At 33.5% G+C, this 14,931-nt stretch overlaps 1 protein-coding gene across 3 annotated transcripts in view; it reads left to right on the forward strand.

The window, feature by feature from the left end:
• Positions 1-14,931, forward strand: part of Synj (synaptojanin) — a 137,345-nt gene that overhangs the window by 17,287 nt on the left and 105,127 nt on the right. For all 3 annotated transcript variants that reach the window (XM_069828632.1, XM_069828631.1, XM_069828634.1), the window contains exon 3: positions 1,961-2,228. In XM_069828632.1, coding sequence (XP_069684733.1) covers positions 1,961-2,228 — 268 coding nt within the window. The remainder of the gene's footprint in view (positions 1-1,960; positions 2,229-14,931) is intronic.

The following is a 14,931-nucleotide window of genomic DNA, read 5'->3' on the forward strand; positions in this document are numbered from 1 at the left end:
AACTTTTTGACACGCATCATAACTGCTGATGTAATATGACCTGGAAACAAAGGCTCAGTCCTCACAATGGAAATCACAAAATTATCCTTGTTGCAAGAAATCGAGACAAGTAAAGTTAAATGTCAAAACAGTATTGATTGTCTTCTTTGACATTAGAGGTGTGGTACTGGTACATTACGAATTTGTTCCCAGTGGCCAAACAAATAATTAATACTTCCACAAAGCAGTTTTAAAGTTTTTGCGCGAGAAAGTGCACCGAGCAATTTCAAAATGAGCTTTGGATCCTCTACCATGACGTCACACCAGTCCTCTCCATCCAAGACATCTGGCCGAAAAAGAAAATCCATGTATTATCTCACTCTCCTTATTCACCAGATTTGGCTCTGGCATACTTTTTACCTGATTAACAATGAAGCTGATAGATAGTAGGTTCGATGATATTCCTGCCATTAAAGGAATATAACAAGGGAACTAAACAGGCTCCAGGCAAGTGACTTTCAAAGGTGCTTTCAAATATGGTTAGAATATTAGCAGACCTGTATTATATCAGTACTTTGAAGAAGGTAGGAACTATGTAGTTATCTTGTAACCATCTGATTGATTTCTATATTAAGCAAATCTTGAAATTTTTTGAGCAGACCTCGTATCTTTTATGCTGTTTGTAATAATTCAATTCTTCATCTTTATATCAATGACATTTCTGGTTGTAAAACTTATTTTTCTTGTAATTTACAAGACATAAAATGAAACCATAATATATGATGCACCCAAAAAGTAAACTTTTCAAGAGAAAAAATATTTATCAACAAATGCTTGAAAATACAATGTGGTCTTGTAAAGACTGTGGAAGACTTGTAATCCTTCATTAAGAGTGACGTGAAATGGTTGTTCCGTCTTGTCTGACTCTAAAATTGTGTATGGAAAAGAAGGAATTTGGACAATTTTTACAGCTGGTAAGAAAAGTACATTTTTATAGGGAAACAGTCTTATTTTTCTCTGTATCCATTCACAAATTTTTGCAAAGTAATTCGTGTAGACATCAGTAAGTCCTAAAATTTGTCAGAAAAAAAATTTAATCGGAGGAGGTGTAATTGTGTAGATACCTTTCTTACAGAAGAATAAAGTCTTTTCTTTGCTCTAATTGTAAAGTTATTGTTCATTTTGTAAAGTAATCTGTATAAATATCTCTAGCTTACTTTATCTGAAGAAATTTTTTAATTTGATACATACGAGGACTTGTTACTTCTTAGTGTGTGTCCAGATAATGCTGATTATACAATGTCCTCTGTAAATGGAATGTGAATTTGATGGGTATATGTAGCCTATGTAAATGACTATAAATTTCTGTGAGAATTTTTTATATTCATACAATATATATAATTTAATTTATTTAATACATTATCTTATGAAAGGAAAAAAATAGTGAAAAAAATCTTCTCACCCTATTTTCAGTAAATTGTAATTTGTGCATGCGTGCATGTGTGTGTTTTTTAATACAAGTCCAATAATATTTTAGCAAAAATTATGTGCCATGTGTTTCATTCCCAGTTAGTTTGACTTGTAAATAATAAGTGTTAAAAGTATCCATCCAATAAAAAAAAATCGCTGTTCACAAAATGCCAAAAAGTACTTTACAGTATGAAGGATTGAAGCAGTAAAAGTTCCATAATTCAGAGTTCACTTTTATTATGCTAATTACTGTTAGGCTACTACCCAAAACATATTAAAAAAAAAAAAAGATAAAGACAAATGTTTTGTGCATATTTTGTACATTATTTTACAAGTTATATTCTAAAATACTTATTTTTATTAAATTTGTGAAAATGATTATAAGGTATATAATTATTTATGTTTAACTTGAACTGACATTCCATGACAGATATTTAAAAACACAGAAATATGTTTTTTTTTTCTTTAACTAATAGTTCGTAACTCTAGGTGTGATATCTTATGTTTTCAGGAGAAAGCACGGTACTTTATTTGGTGCTTGTTACTGGTTGTGTGTCTGTTGGAAAAATCAGTGATTCTGAAGTGTTTCGGATAACTCAGACTAGTTTTGTCTCACTGCGCAACCAGTCACAGGATGAAGAACGTATTGCTGAGGTCCGTAAGGTCCTCAACTCAGGAACTTTTTATTTTTCCTGGTCGTCCTCCGGAGAGGCATTAGATATCACGCTTTGTGCTCAACGAAGAAGAAAGATGGCTGCTACAGATAACAGATTCTTCTGGTATGTATTGACAAAATTTACAGTTAATTATCTGAAGTACCGTACGAAGTATTTTAATATAACTGGTTTTTACTTGTTTTGTCATTGTTGTTATAATGGTTAGTATGTTGGCTATTGGTTCGAAGTTCATAGATTCAAAGTCATCGAAGGATGATAGGTTTCTAAATTACAATAAATATACTTTAGAATAAGTATTTTAGAAGAGACATAAAATCTCATTTGTCAAGAAAAGTAAAGTGATAGCAGAACCATCTATCTCTTGAAAAATCCGCATACTGAAAAATAATTAATGGACTCTTTTAAGGTTTTAGTTAGCAGCAACATTTTTGTGTGGTTCTTCGAATATTCTCAGTAATTAATATGGGCGTGCCAGGAGAAGTCTCATTTACTCGATACATGAGGGGACAGGAGAAAAACTGGACATGCGCACTAGTGCTGCACCTCTTCACCTAATGCTAAAATGTACAGGCGCTCCATCATGCTGGAAGAACATGCTCATCCTTGTAGCCAAGGGAACCTCCTGCAACAATATTGGAAGCTCGTTTTGCAGGAAAGTTAAGTAGCTGCATCCTGTAAGATGATTCGGTAACACAGCAGGCCTGATTAGGTGACACCATCTAAATCTCACATTCCCTCAGTGATGGATCGGCTGCTATGGTCACATTCATTGGCTACCAATCCCCAGACCTTACTCCTGTCGATTTTTTGTCTATGGTCGAAATGGGAGGTGGATGAAAGGCGAAGTATACAAAAATAAAGTAAATACAAGAGACGAATTGTTCACTTGCATTATGAATAATACTCTCTCATAAAAGAATAGGACACTACAGAAGAACAATATGTACTGTTGTCAACAGAGCATAAAAGTGCATTGAAGCTAGAGGTGGAATTTTTTAACCATTATTTTAACTGTTGAAATGTATTGATACCATGTAAATAAGCAGTAAATGGAATCATTAAATCATTTGTCTTTTCTTCTTGCCACTTGTAACACTTGTTATGCGTAATATTCAAACAGCTTTATCTCTACACCTATTAAAAATTCGACACATGTTTATATGTACTTTTTGACTCGGAATAGTCCATACTGCCACCCCCTAAAATATTTACTATTCCTCCTGAGCCACCCTGTATATATTATTACAGTAAAACCTGTCTAAAGTGGTGGTTTCCAAGAACTACGGATCCAGTGACTCATATGTGAAATTCTGTTGATGCTTATGGTATATACAGTCGACTGGTTTTTATAACAGCTTGTCATTGCATCGAGTCAAGATGGCTGATAACATGGATTTAGCAGTTACCAGTATTTGTTTGTTATAATGAGGCAGATATAGAGGAAATTCTAATAACACTATTAATAATTATTTTTATATGTAGTCTAAATATCATTATTAAGTATTATTATTATTGTTGTTGTTATTATTATTATTATTATTATTATTATTATTATTATTATTATTATTATTATTATTTCGGGAGGAAATTAAACGCAGAATAAATATGGGAAATGCTTGTTATTATTCGGTTGAGAAGCTTTTGTCATCTAGTCTGCTGTCAAAAAATCTGAAAGTTAGAATTTATAAAACAGTTACATTACCGGTTGTTCTGTATGGCTGTGAAACTTGGACTCTCACTTTGAGAGAGGAACAGAGATTAAGGATGTTTGAGAATAAGGTTTTTAGGAAAATATTTGGGGCTAAGAGGGATGAGGTTATAGGAGAATGGAGAAAGTTACACAACGCAGAGCTGCACGCATTGTATTCTTCTCCTGACATAATTAGGAACATTAAATTCAGACATTTGAGATGGGCAGGGCATGTAGCACGTATGGGGGAATCCAGAAATGCATATAGAGTGTTAGTTGGGAGGCCGGAGGGAAAAGATCTTTGGGGAGGCCGAGACGTAGATGAGAAGATAATATTAAAATGGATTTGAGGGAGGTGGGATATGATGGTAGAGACTGGATTAATCTTGCTCAGGATAGGGACCAATGGCGGGCTTATGTGAGGGCAGCAATGAACCTTTGGGTTCCTTAAAAGCCAGTAAGTAAGTATTATTATTATTATTATTATTATTATTATTATTATTATTATTATTATTATTATTATTATTACAATACAAGTAAGAGATAAACTTTTCAAGTGGAATGTCATAAATCAAGGAGTACGTCAAGGATGTTGCTTATCTCCCTTATTATTTATAATATATTATATTAATGCTTTAGTAAAAGAATAGAAACAAAAACCACATGGCGGCTTTTATACCAATAGACATTTAAATTTAGATATATTACTATTTGCAGATGACATTATACTTGTGGCAAACTCAGAAAATGGACTACAACATTCAATATATCAACTTCAACTCCTTGCTGAAAAAATATAATATGACAATTTCAACATCAGAAACCAAAGTTATGGCGTTTAAGGGACGAATTCCTGTTTATACCAAGATATGTATTTATAGTAAATCTATTAAACAAGTTTCTTCATTTAAATATTTAGGATATCATGTCAGTTATGAAAATGAAATAGACATTTAAATAATAACCGAGCAATGGCAGTCATCAACAAAGTGTTTAAACCCTCACTAGTCAGAGACATACGAGGATTAAAGCTTATCATTGGCAAGACCAGTACTAACTTACGGTTTTGAGGCCTAGACTTTGAGGGAAAGAGATGAAACCCAAATAGTACCCAACGAGATGAAATTCCTGTGAAGAACAGCTGACTATATCAGATTAGACTGCAAGAGGAACGAAGATGTTCTTCAAGAGCTTGAAATATCTTCTATTTTGGATTACATCTATAATTACAGAACTAACTGGCAGCAACATGTTCACTGCATGGAAAGGACTCGCATTCCTCATCACAGTTATGACTACTGTCCAAGAGGGAAGAGAACACTAGAAAGACATTTAAAGAGATGGCTTGAGACCATAATACTTGTTAGGACGACGATGATGTTGATGATGTTTATTATTATTATTATTATTATTATTATTATTATTGTTATTGTTATTGTTATTGTTATTGTTATTGTTATTAAATGCATTTCCCATTTTCAACACGTTTTAAATAGTAGGCTACTTAACATTTTATTATCTTCATTACCCTATGTTACAGTATATCCATGTTAACTATTAAATTATAGTAATATCATTAGTTTTAATCTTGTTATTTATTGCAGAAAGAGCAGTGATAAATGTTGTTGTTGTTGTTTTCTAATGCCAGGCGTTTGACAATAAAGTCATTTGACCTCTTGCACTCCAATATTTTTCAAAGATATTATCATGACCAGCCACTGAAGCACAGATTTTGAGGTGTTCCGAATCCATTTCTTGGTTTAAGTTGCACAATGGACAGTTAGGGGACTGATATATTCCAATTTTATGCAGGTGTTTGGCCAAACAGTCATGGCCTGTTGCCAATCTAAATGCAGCTACAGACGATTTTCGTGGTAAATCGGGAATTAACTGTGGATTTTGATGCAGAGAGTTCCATTTTTTCCCTTGGGATTGTGTTATCAAATTTTGTTTGTTGAAGTCTAAGTATGTAGATTTAATAAATCTTTTTACAGAGTAATACGTAGATTTAGTAACAGGTCTGTAAGTAGCAGCGCTGCCCTTCTTTGCTAAAGCATCCGCATTCTCGTTTCCCAGGATTCCACAATGGGATGGTATCCATTGGAATACAATTCTTTTATTGAGTGATATTAATTGAGAGAGCATTTTAGTTATAGAGCAGTGATAAATACATTTTATTGTGTATAAGAATCATCACTGTTTCTGACTACATGAGGAAATATGAATGAATGAATATATTTGTCTTTAAGCAATGTAGCTTTTGGTGAGGCAGCACTTCACATTATTAGTATACAGTGCCATCTCCCTGTTTTACAACGCCTATCCTACAAGTCATTTAGGTCGTTACTTATTTTGAATTTATTATTGCAATTCTTCCAGTAGTCTTTTCTTGTCAATCATCAATTCTTCCACTAACCTTACTCCTCACCTATTATCATACCAGAAATACTATATTTCCCTTGCTTCACATCTCTATTTGCACTTTTCACTGCTAACTTTTTCCACATTGCTACTTTATTTTAGGTTTTAATTTTCTTTTCTCTCGATTTATTTCCCTTCCACATCATTTCTTTAAGTCATGCTGCTTTTCACCTTGTTTTCCCCTCTTCCTTCATCACTGCTTTCTGAACTATCTCCTACTTGCATTACTCTATTTCTCGTCAGCCTTGATTTGGATCTTAGTTCCTTCACCTGCTTCACATGAGGAAATATATTTTTTTAATTTTGTGTTAATTGAACAGCCAGAATAACTTATCAAAACATATAACAAGAAACGGTTTATTAAGTTACAGAAAACTTTCTAGGTTTTCCCAATCATCTGGTACACATTCTTTTTTAATGTCTTGTTTTTATAATTATTATTCGATAAATTGTATAAATGGAATGATTCCGTACCAAATCTATAAATTTTTCACTCAGATGTCATTTCTGTAACAATCCCACCGTCAGGTGTTGGAACAGTTGCCAGCTATTCAAGCAGATTGTGATACAGTCTTGTGCAGACTGAGTGTGCGCAGCGGTGTGGCATATTAGAAACTATCATAACATATTGTCCATAAGAAATACCTTTGTATGTATGTATGTGTTTATTTATTTATTAACACTACAATTGGGTATACACACGGTGGCAGTGATATATAATATACAATAATAACATTACAATAATTATATTAATAAAATTTACAATAATTACAGCAATAAAAAAAATAAAACAAACGTAAATTTAATTCTAATTAGAAATAAATAGATGCAATAAACCTAGGCCTATAAATAAAAACTATATTATAATAACGCCTACAATAAGCAAAAGTAAACCTAACTTATAAGTACTTCTATTTTAAACCCAACTATTACCAACTTAAATAATTACATATCACCTTAATTACATACAGTACCAACTTAATTAATTACATGACATCTTAGATAATTACACTGCACCTACAATTACATTTTCAGTCTAATCTTCTCAACCTTTCCTTAAATGTATTGATTTTGAGAGGACCACCCTGAAAGATTGCCACAGGTAAGCTGTTCCATTCTACTATTGTGCGGTTAACAAAGGAAAATTTTGCCACGTCCGATCTTTGTTTTCTGCATTTAAACTTCCTAATATGATCAGCCTTGCCTAAGTATGATGGTGTCACTAATCTAGCATTGATGTCGGTCCATGCTTTGTGTCCCATTTGTGCCTTAAACAATGTGGTCAGTCTGGTTTTTCGTTGCCTTGATTTGAGAAATTCCCACCCTAAGTCTTTTACTATCTCTTCGCCTTGTTCCTTTCCCATTTTGACATATTTTGCTACCCTGTGTTGGACCTTTTCATGGAAACGAAATTCCAGCCCCCCATTACCTGGCAGGACATGTGTGGCTCTTGGAAACACTGTTTAAAGTGGTTGTCTGAAATTACCCTGCAAAATGCCTATTGATCCACCACTATGGACCAATGGTTAGCATGCCTGACCATGAAACGAGTGGGCCTGGGTTCAAATCCTGGTTGGGACAAGTTACCTGCTTGAGACTTTTTCGGGGTTTTTTCCTCAACTCATTAAAAGCAAATGCTGGGTAACTTTCTGCACTGGACCTTGGACTCATTTCGCTGGCATTATCACCTTCATCTCATTCAGAAACTATATAACCATAGCTGTTGAAAAAGCATCATAAAATAACCAATTTAAAAAAATTGCTGTTTCATCTGGTAGGCCACTTGCTTTTGGTTATGGTGTTCCATGAATCAGCACAAAAATACTGATTTTGATCGACTTTTTGGGATATAAGTGATTTGCCTATCATTAAGGGCGGTTCTTTTCCACTTGCAGCATTACAATAAAAGAGCAGTTATTCTGTCATTTGCTAACTTTTCCCTTTACACACTTCTTTTTTAAAACTTAAAGTTTTTTTTATATAGAAAGGGACCTGTCTCGTGGACATTATAAATGTCTCTGAGTTCATATCGCACAGGAATTGAAGGGCAGTCTGTTTTTCCCTTGTTCAATATCAATGGTTGAAACATCACCCTCACACAACACAGAACGAAGTGCAATGTTATGACGCTTTCTAAGACACTCTAACAATCCATTGCTAGCTACAAAATGCTTACATTGAGTTCTTTGACAATTTTAAAATCTTTCTCTCAAACCATAGTACAGTGTTTCCAAGAGGCTCAGAAGCTGGCCAAAAATGATTTTTTCACTTTTAATTTTATGGTATTTGCAATGTACCCCAACTATCTCCAAGGTCTGGCGGTCATAAAACAGCCACACTCGTAGCAGGTCTAATTCTACGCAGTTGTATTCGAACCTTTGAAAGTAGTGCATGAAGTGTCGTTTTTGCTGTGTTGTGATTGTATGTTTTTCAATTAGAATTTCAATTATTATTTTTTGTACTTCTGTGGTTGATTTTCAGGTAAATGTTATTATGGATTGTTAGAGTTATATTTCTGAATTGAGAATACGTTATTATTATAATGATTAAGTATATTATGCTTCGCTGAGGAATCGTAATCATATTGTGTAAAATTTTATTTTGTGATTCCTTATGTTCGGTCTTTATGCAGATGAGCAAAAATTGCCTCACGTTGCCCCGTGTTATTTCCTTGACCAATGTGTAGTCTGACATGTTTACTTGATGATCTTGAAAGGTAAAATTGCCCATATTTGCCCCTTTTGATAAAATTTAGATAAATATATGTATTGGCGTATTTCAAATTAATTGTATAAAATACGAATATTCTCAGTACCAGTTAATTTCTTCTCCACAGCACAACTATGTTCAATTTGGCTATCAAATAGTTATAAAAGTAAAAAAATAACAATTTTAGTCATTTATTTCAGTTTCAGAATGGAGTACCGTTGCAAAAAGAAAGAATTGTTTGATACTTTACAGAAGTAAAAAAGTGGTCGTATGAAATAGAAAGACGTAGTATTGCAGTTTATTATTACAAAAATCGGTCTAGAAGTCTCCCATGATCAAATTAAATTGTTGTTGTTTTCTAATGCCAGGCGTTTGACAATAAAGTCATTTGAGCTCTTGCACTCCAATATTTTTCAAAGATAGTATTATGACTAGCCACTGAAGCACAGATTTTGAGGTGTTCCGAATCCATTTCTTGGTTTGAGTTGCACAATGGGCAGTTAGGGGACTGATATATTCCAATTCTATGCAGGTGTTTGGCCAAACAATCATGGCCTGTTGCCAATCTAAATGCAGCTACAGACTATTTTCGTGGTAAATCGGGAATTAACTGTGGATTTTGATGCAGAGAGTTCCATTTTTTCCCTTGGGATTGTGTTATCAAATTTTGTTTGTTGAAGTCTAAGTATGTAGATTTAATAAATCTTTTTACAGAGTAATACATAGATTTAGTAACAGGTCTGTAAGTAGCAGTGCTGCCCTTCTTTGCTAAAGCATCCGCATTCTCGTTTCCCAGGATTCCACAATGGGATGGTATCCATTGGAATACAATTCTTTTATTGAGTGATAATAATTGAGAGAGCATTTTAGTTATTTCTGCTGTTTGAGATGAAGGTATGTATTTAGAGACGATTGATAGAATAGCTGCTTTGGAGTCTGACAATATAACTGCATTCCTAAATTTATTGATGTGGCATAGAAGATTCCTGAGGCATTCACTTATTGCAATGATTTCATCATCAAAACTTGTTGTTCCATATCCAAGAGAATCTATAAAGTGAGAAGAGACAGTACGTAACACCTGCACCAGCACCTTGTTCTCTGGAGATCAAGGATCCGTCGGTGTATAAATGAAGCCAGTTTTGTGGAGGGTACCTAATATTAATTGTCTCTAAAGACAATTGTTTCAGTATTTCAGTGTTTACTTCTGATTTCAGTATTTCTTCTGTTAAATTTAGATTATATTCTATATTTAATAGAGTTAAAGGGTTTGGTTTAATTTGTAAGTTTTCTTTTAAATTTGGGATATTGATTTTCTGTTTTAATTCTTGAACAATGGATATGAAACTTTTTTTGAGTTTTCAATCTACAAAGAGGACTGTATGAATGCCAATTGTTACCTGGCAATCTGATAAGTTTTTCATATTGGATCAGTGCTTTTTCTTCAATTGTCATTTTGATGCTGTTAATATTAGCGAGGAATCTCATAGAATCGATTGGAGTTGTTTTGATTCCACCAGTAATGAGTCTGAGAGCTTGGTTTTGAACATATTCTATGTCGTTTATGAAAGGTGAAGTAATTAAAATTTCTCCGCAGTATGTCAGCACTGGCTGTATAAACATTTTTATGTAGTGTTTAAAGTATTCCTAGAGCATCCCCATTTCTTTCCTGCTAGTCTTTTTAGAAGGGAGAATCTTTTACGAGCTTTTTCAGAAATGTATTTCAAATGGTTGCTCCATGTTAACTTACTATCGAAAATAACTCCAAGATATTTGGATTCATAAGTCCTAGGAAGGTGTTGGCCGTTGTATTGGATATTGAATTCTCTTTCTTTTTTACAGAGTGAAAATATTTGGTAGTTACTTTTGCTTAAATTGAGTGTCATAAATTTGATATATTCCATTCATGTAGTTGATTTAGAGCTTTAAGAGCAGAATTTTGAGTTTTGTCTCTATGTCTGTAAGATCCGGAAGTCCACAAAACTATATCATCTGCAAATAGTGCTGTTTTCATGTTTGATTCCTCTAATAGGGAGGGTAAGTCATTTATATAAATATTGAATAAAGTTGTGCTGAGGACAGCGCCCTGAGGTAGACCTCGATAAGTTTGTCTGTAACTAGAAAGTGAGTTATTGAATTTAGTGGCAATGAATCTTTGACTAAGGAATTCTGATATCAATGTGAACATATTGCTGGAGATACCTAATTTTTGGAGTTTTAGTAATAATTTATTTCTCCAAACAGAGTCACATGCTAATTGAAAGTCAATAAATATTGCCAAGGTATCTTCTTTCTTCTTAAAACTGTCTTTTATTTCTTGGCCGAGGCGTATGACTTGTTCATTGGTACAGTGTAGTTGTCGAAAGCCGGCTTGTCTTGGTGATAAAAGATTTTGGGATTCTAAATACCAAGTTAATCTGTTGGAGATCATGGACTCCATGGTTTTTGCTATCATGCTTAATAGTGCTATTGGTCGATAACTATTAACATCATGAGCAGGTTTCCCTTTTTTGTGAATTGGTACAATGATTGCTTTTTTCCAAGCTGTAGGAATTGAGGTGTTCCATGATAAATTGAAAATGGATAAAAGTACAGACTTGGCTCTTTCCCCCCAAATGTTTCAAAAATTCGGAATGAATGTTGTCGGGGTCAGGAGATTTCTTGGTTTTTAAATTTTGTATAGCTATATTTAATTCTTTGGAAGTAAAATTTTGATGAAATATTTCAGGTTTTGTACTAGTAATATTGTTTTTATTATTTTTATGTAATTCTCTTTTGATAAATTTGTCAGTTTTTTTGATATTGGGATGTAATCTGTGAGAGTTTGAGAAGTGTTTATTAAATGCGTTTGCTATGTCTCTACTATCTGTTAGTGTTTTGTTATTATGAATAATAGGTTGGCTAGTATTTTCCTGTGTATTGGAAATATTCTTCAGAAATTTATATGTTTTAGCGCTATCGGTTCTGTAATTAATATTTTCAATAAATTTATTGAAACTGTTCTTTTTTGCTGTTATGATTGCTTTTTTAAGAATGGCAGTCTTCTTCCTCCAATCTTGAGTATCTTCTGGTGTTTTGCTATGTTCTGCTTTGGTTCTTGCTTTATCTCTATCTTGTTTCAATAAATTCAGGTTTTCTGTCCAGAATGGGGTGTATTTTTTTGGTTTGCCTCGTGGAATGTGCTTTTTTGCAATTTTTTTTTTAAGAAGAGATTCACAGAAATATTTGTTCAATCTATGTGAGTTTGTATTTTCCATTAGTGGTGTGTTGACCTTGAGGTGTTCGTCGAGTTCTGTTGTAAATAGTTTCCAATTCGCTTTCTTAAAGTTCCATGTTGTTTTGTGATTGTAGGGTTCTTTTCTTCGGTTTGTGGTGGAGATGGATAGAAGCAATGATGACTCTATGGCCAGATCCAGGGTCTTCAATTATTTTTTTCTTGGTTTCGTGATGGATATCTGATGTTACTAGTAATAAATCTGGATTTGTACCAGAACCAGAATAATGAAATTAAGTTGTTAGAAAGACATGTTTCTCGTTTTTGCATTAATTTGTTTCTCAGAATCGATAAATCTAACAGGATGAGTGATAGATTTAAAAAAATAACGAGCAGTGGTTAGATAAAGAGTTTGTATGCGATTTAAATGCTATAAAACCTACTCTACAGAAAAGAGGAGGACCACAGGCAAAGTTTGGGGAGAGCAGTAGTAGGTCTAAGCGTAGAAAAACTCAAAATGTAAGAAAATCTGCAGAGATTGCGAAAAATTTAACATTCGCTGCAAAAATAAAGTAAGTGCAGTAATAACCACCATTGACAGGAATCTCATCCACAGATGTGGAATTATACTTAAAACCATATCCTGTGGATCTGAAATAAACACAAATGAACTTGAAAAATATGCAACTGAGACTGCCAGATTATTTGTCTCACTGTACTCTTTGTATCCCATGCCTGTCACTGCACATAAAATACACATTCATGGTTCGACTATTATTTTCGAGGCATTACTTCCAATTGAATGGTGAAATTACAAAACGACTTATGTCCCTAGAAGTAGTTTTGAGAAAATTAAAGAAAACTGTTTTTGACTTCGCTGAACCATATATTGTTACAATATTATTTTTTATATGTAAGAGAAAAATTTTGAGTATAAAAATTCATACTTTTGTACTCTTCTTCAGGTTGTAAAAAATTTAATTATCTTCAGGACTTAACTTGTTCTGCAAATTAACTTCAATTCTGCATCATAATTATTAGGTTATTGACACATAAACATGTTTAACTAAATGTATTTAGCCTATACCAAAATCATAAAATAACCTTATTGCAATTGTTGAACAACACTATTTTGAACAATTTTTTAATCACAAGAGTACAGACCTCTGATGGAGAAAAGTATGATGTTGAAGAAATATTTCTGAGCACTTATTGCCATTAAGAATTGGATTAGTGGGCTGTTATTATTTTGTCCCCGACAGTTCTTTAATACACTGGATGTGACATAGTTATCGAAGTAGTGTACAGAAAAAATTACATACCTCATTAAGACGTTTCTTGGCCTGTCCCTCATGGTAGACACAAAAGGACATTTCACTAGTTTTCATATTGTGCACAGAGAAAACTGAGACAGTGAGCTGGCGATAGTAGTACGTATCCTGAACTGGTGTTAGGCAACCATACATTTTTCATGTAGTCAAATGTGACAGCAAGAAAATCCTCTCTCTCTAGGTACTTAACTTGGCTCCATATTGCAATACTTTTTACTTCAGCTACAAGTTTAGCACGATTACTGAACATATTGCTTTTCATTTTCATGCTGTTTTTCAAACGTAATAAATTTTCTCAATTGAAGAATTACCAATGACAACATACAAAAAACATTTTGTCAGCTGATTGTATAATTAAAATTACATATTATGTAAGTTTCTTCAGTACTTGACAGGCAAAACAACTCAAGACCAGGACTAAGTTCATTTTACCCCTTAACCAAACATTCTGCTGCTAAGGAAAACTATACAAAAGTCGTGGATTAAAGTCATTCTGTTACTAAACGATGATCCTTGCACATAGTAACATAATCATGCTCTCAACTAAAAACCCCCAAAATGTGGACTTAAGTCGTTTTGCAAATTTACCATTCAATTGGACAAATGTCGGAAGAAGCATAAGAAGCAAGGTACAAACACCTTAAGCAATTTCGTGAACAGTATGCCAGAAAGATTTCAAGAGAGGCCACTAATCGGGGTGTATTCAATCGACTCCTTGCCACCTCTGATCCTTTTATAACATCCTTCCGCCAAGAGAACCGAACAAAATACAAGAAAAGGATCCTACATGTGGAAGTAATAAACCTATTGAGTTTTGAAACAAACAAGGGACGGCTCAGGCCTACTGCAAGCGCAGTCACAACTTTCGGAGGGGAGGACAGTACCAATACTAGTAACAGTGATCAATGAACATTCTTTACCCTACTAAAATGCTAAAAGTGTTTCTGAATCTGTATTGTGTACGTGCTCACTTAGAATTTGTTATTTATTAAGTGCCTCCGTAATAAATATAATAAACAGTGTAGTTACTTTAACGTGTAACAACCATTAAAAAGTTACTATTAAACAGTCATGAACATAATCGTAAAATGTTTATAATACTTAATGCAAAAATTAATTCAATGAATACTATTAATATATATAAAGTGTTAAATTAAGCACCTTTATTATGGAGAAAAAAACTGGGTCTACCACTTCACTGTTCAAGTATACCCAGCGGAACGCGAGCCATCAGTTGAGAAACACTGTCCTAAGATAAGCAAGTAGACCTGATATATTGTTAATATGATATTATCTTTCAGTTGGTACCAAAAATTGGTAAAAAAAAGTGTTAAAGTGGCTTTCAGTATTTTTGGCCAGCTTTTATGCCTCTAGGAAACACTGTGGCATAGGCCCACTTACTAGCAATTTCTTCACCCTCACTTACTTATTTCATTTACA

The sequence above is a fragment of the Periplaneta americana genome, chromosome 6, assembly GCF_040183065.1.
Source record: "Periplaneta americana isolate PAMFEO1 chromosome 6, P.americana_PAMFEO1_priV1, whole genome shotgun sequence".
Classification (NCBI taxonomy): domain Eukaryota; kingdom Metazoa; phylum Arthropoda; class Insecta; order Blattodea; family Blattidae; genus Periplaneta; species Periplaneta americana.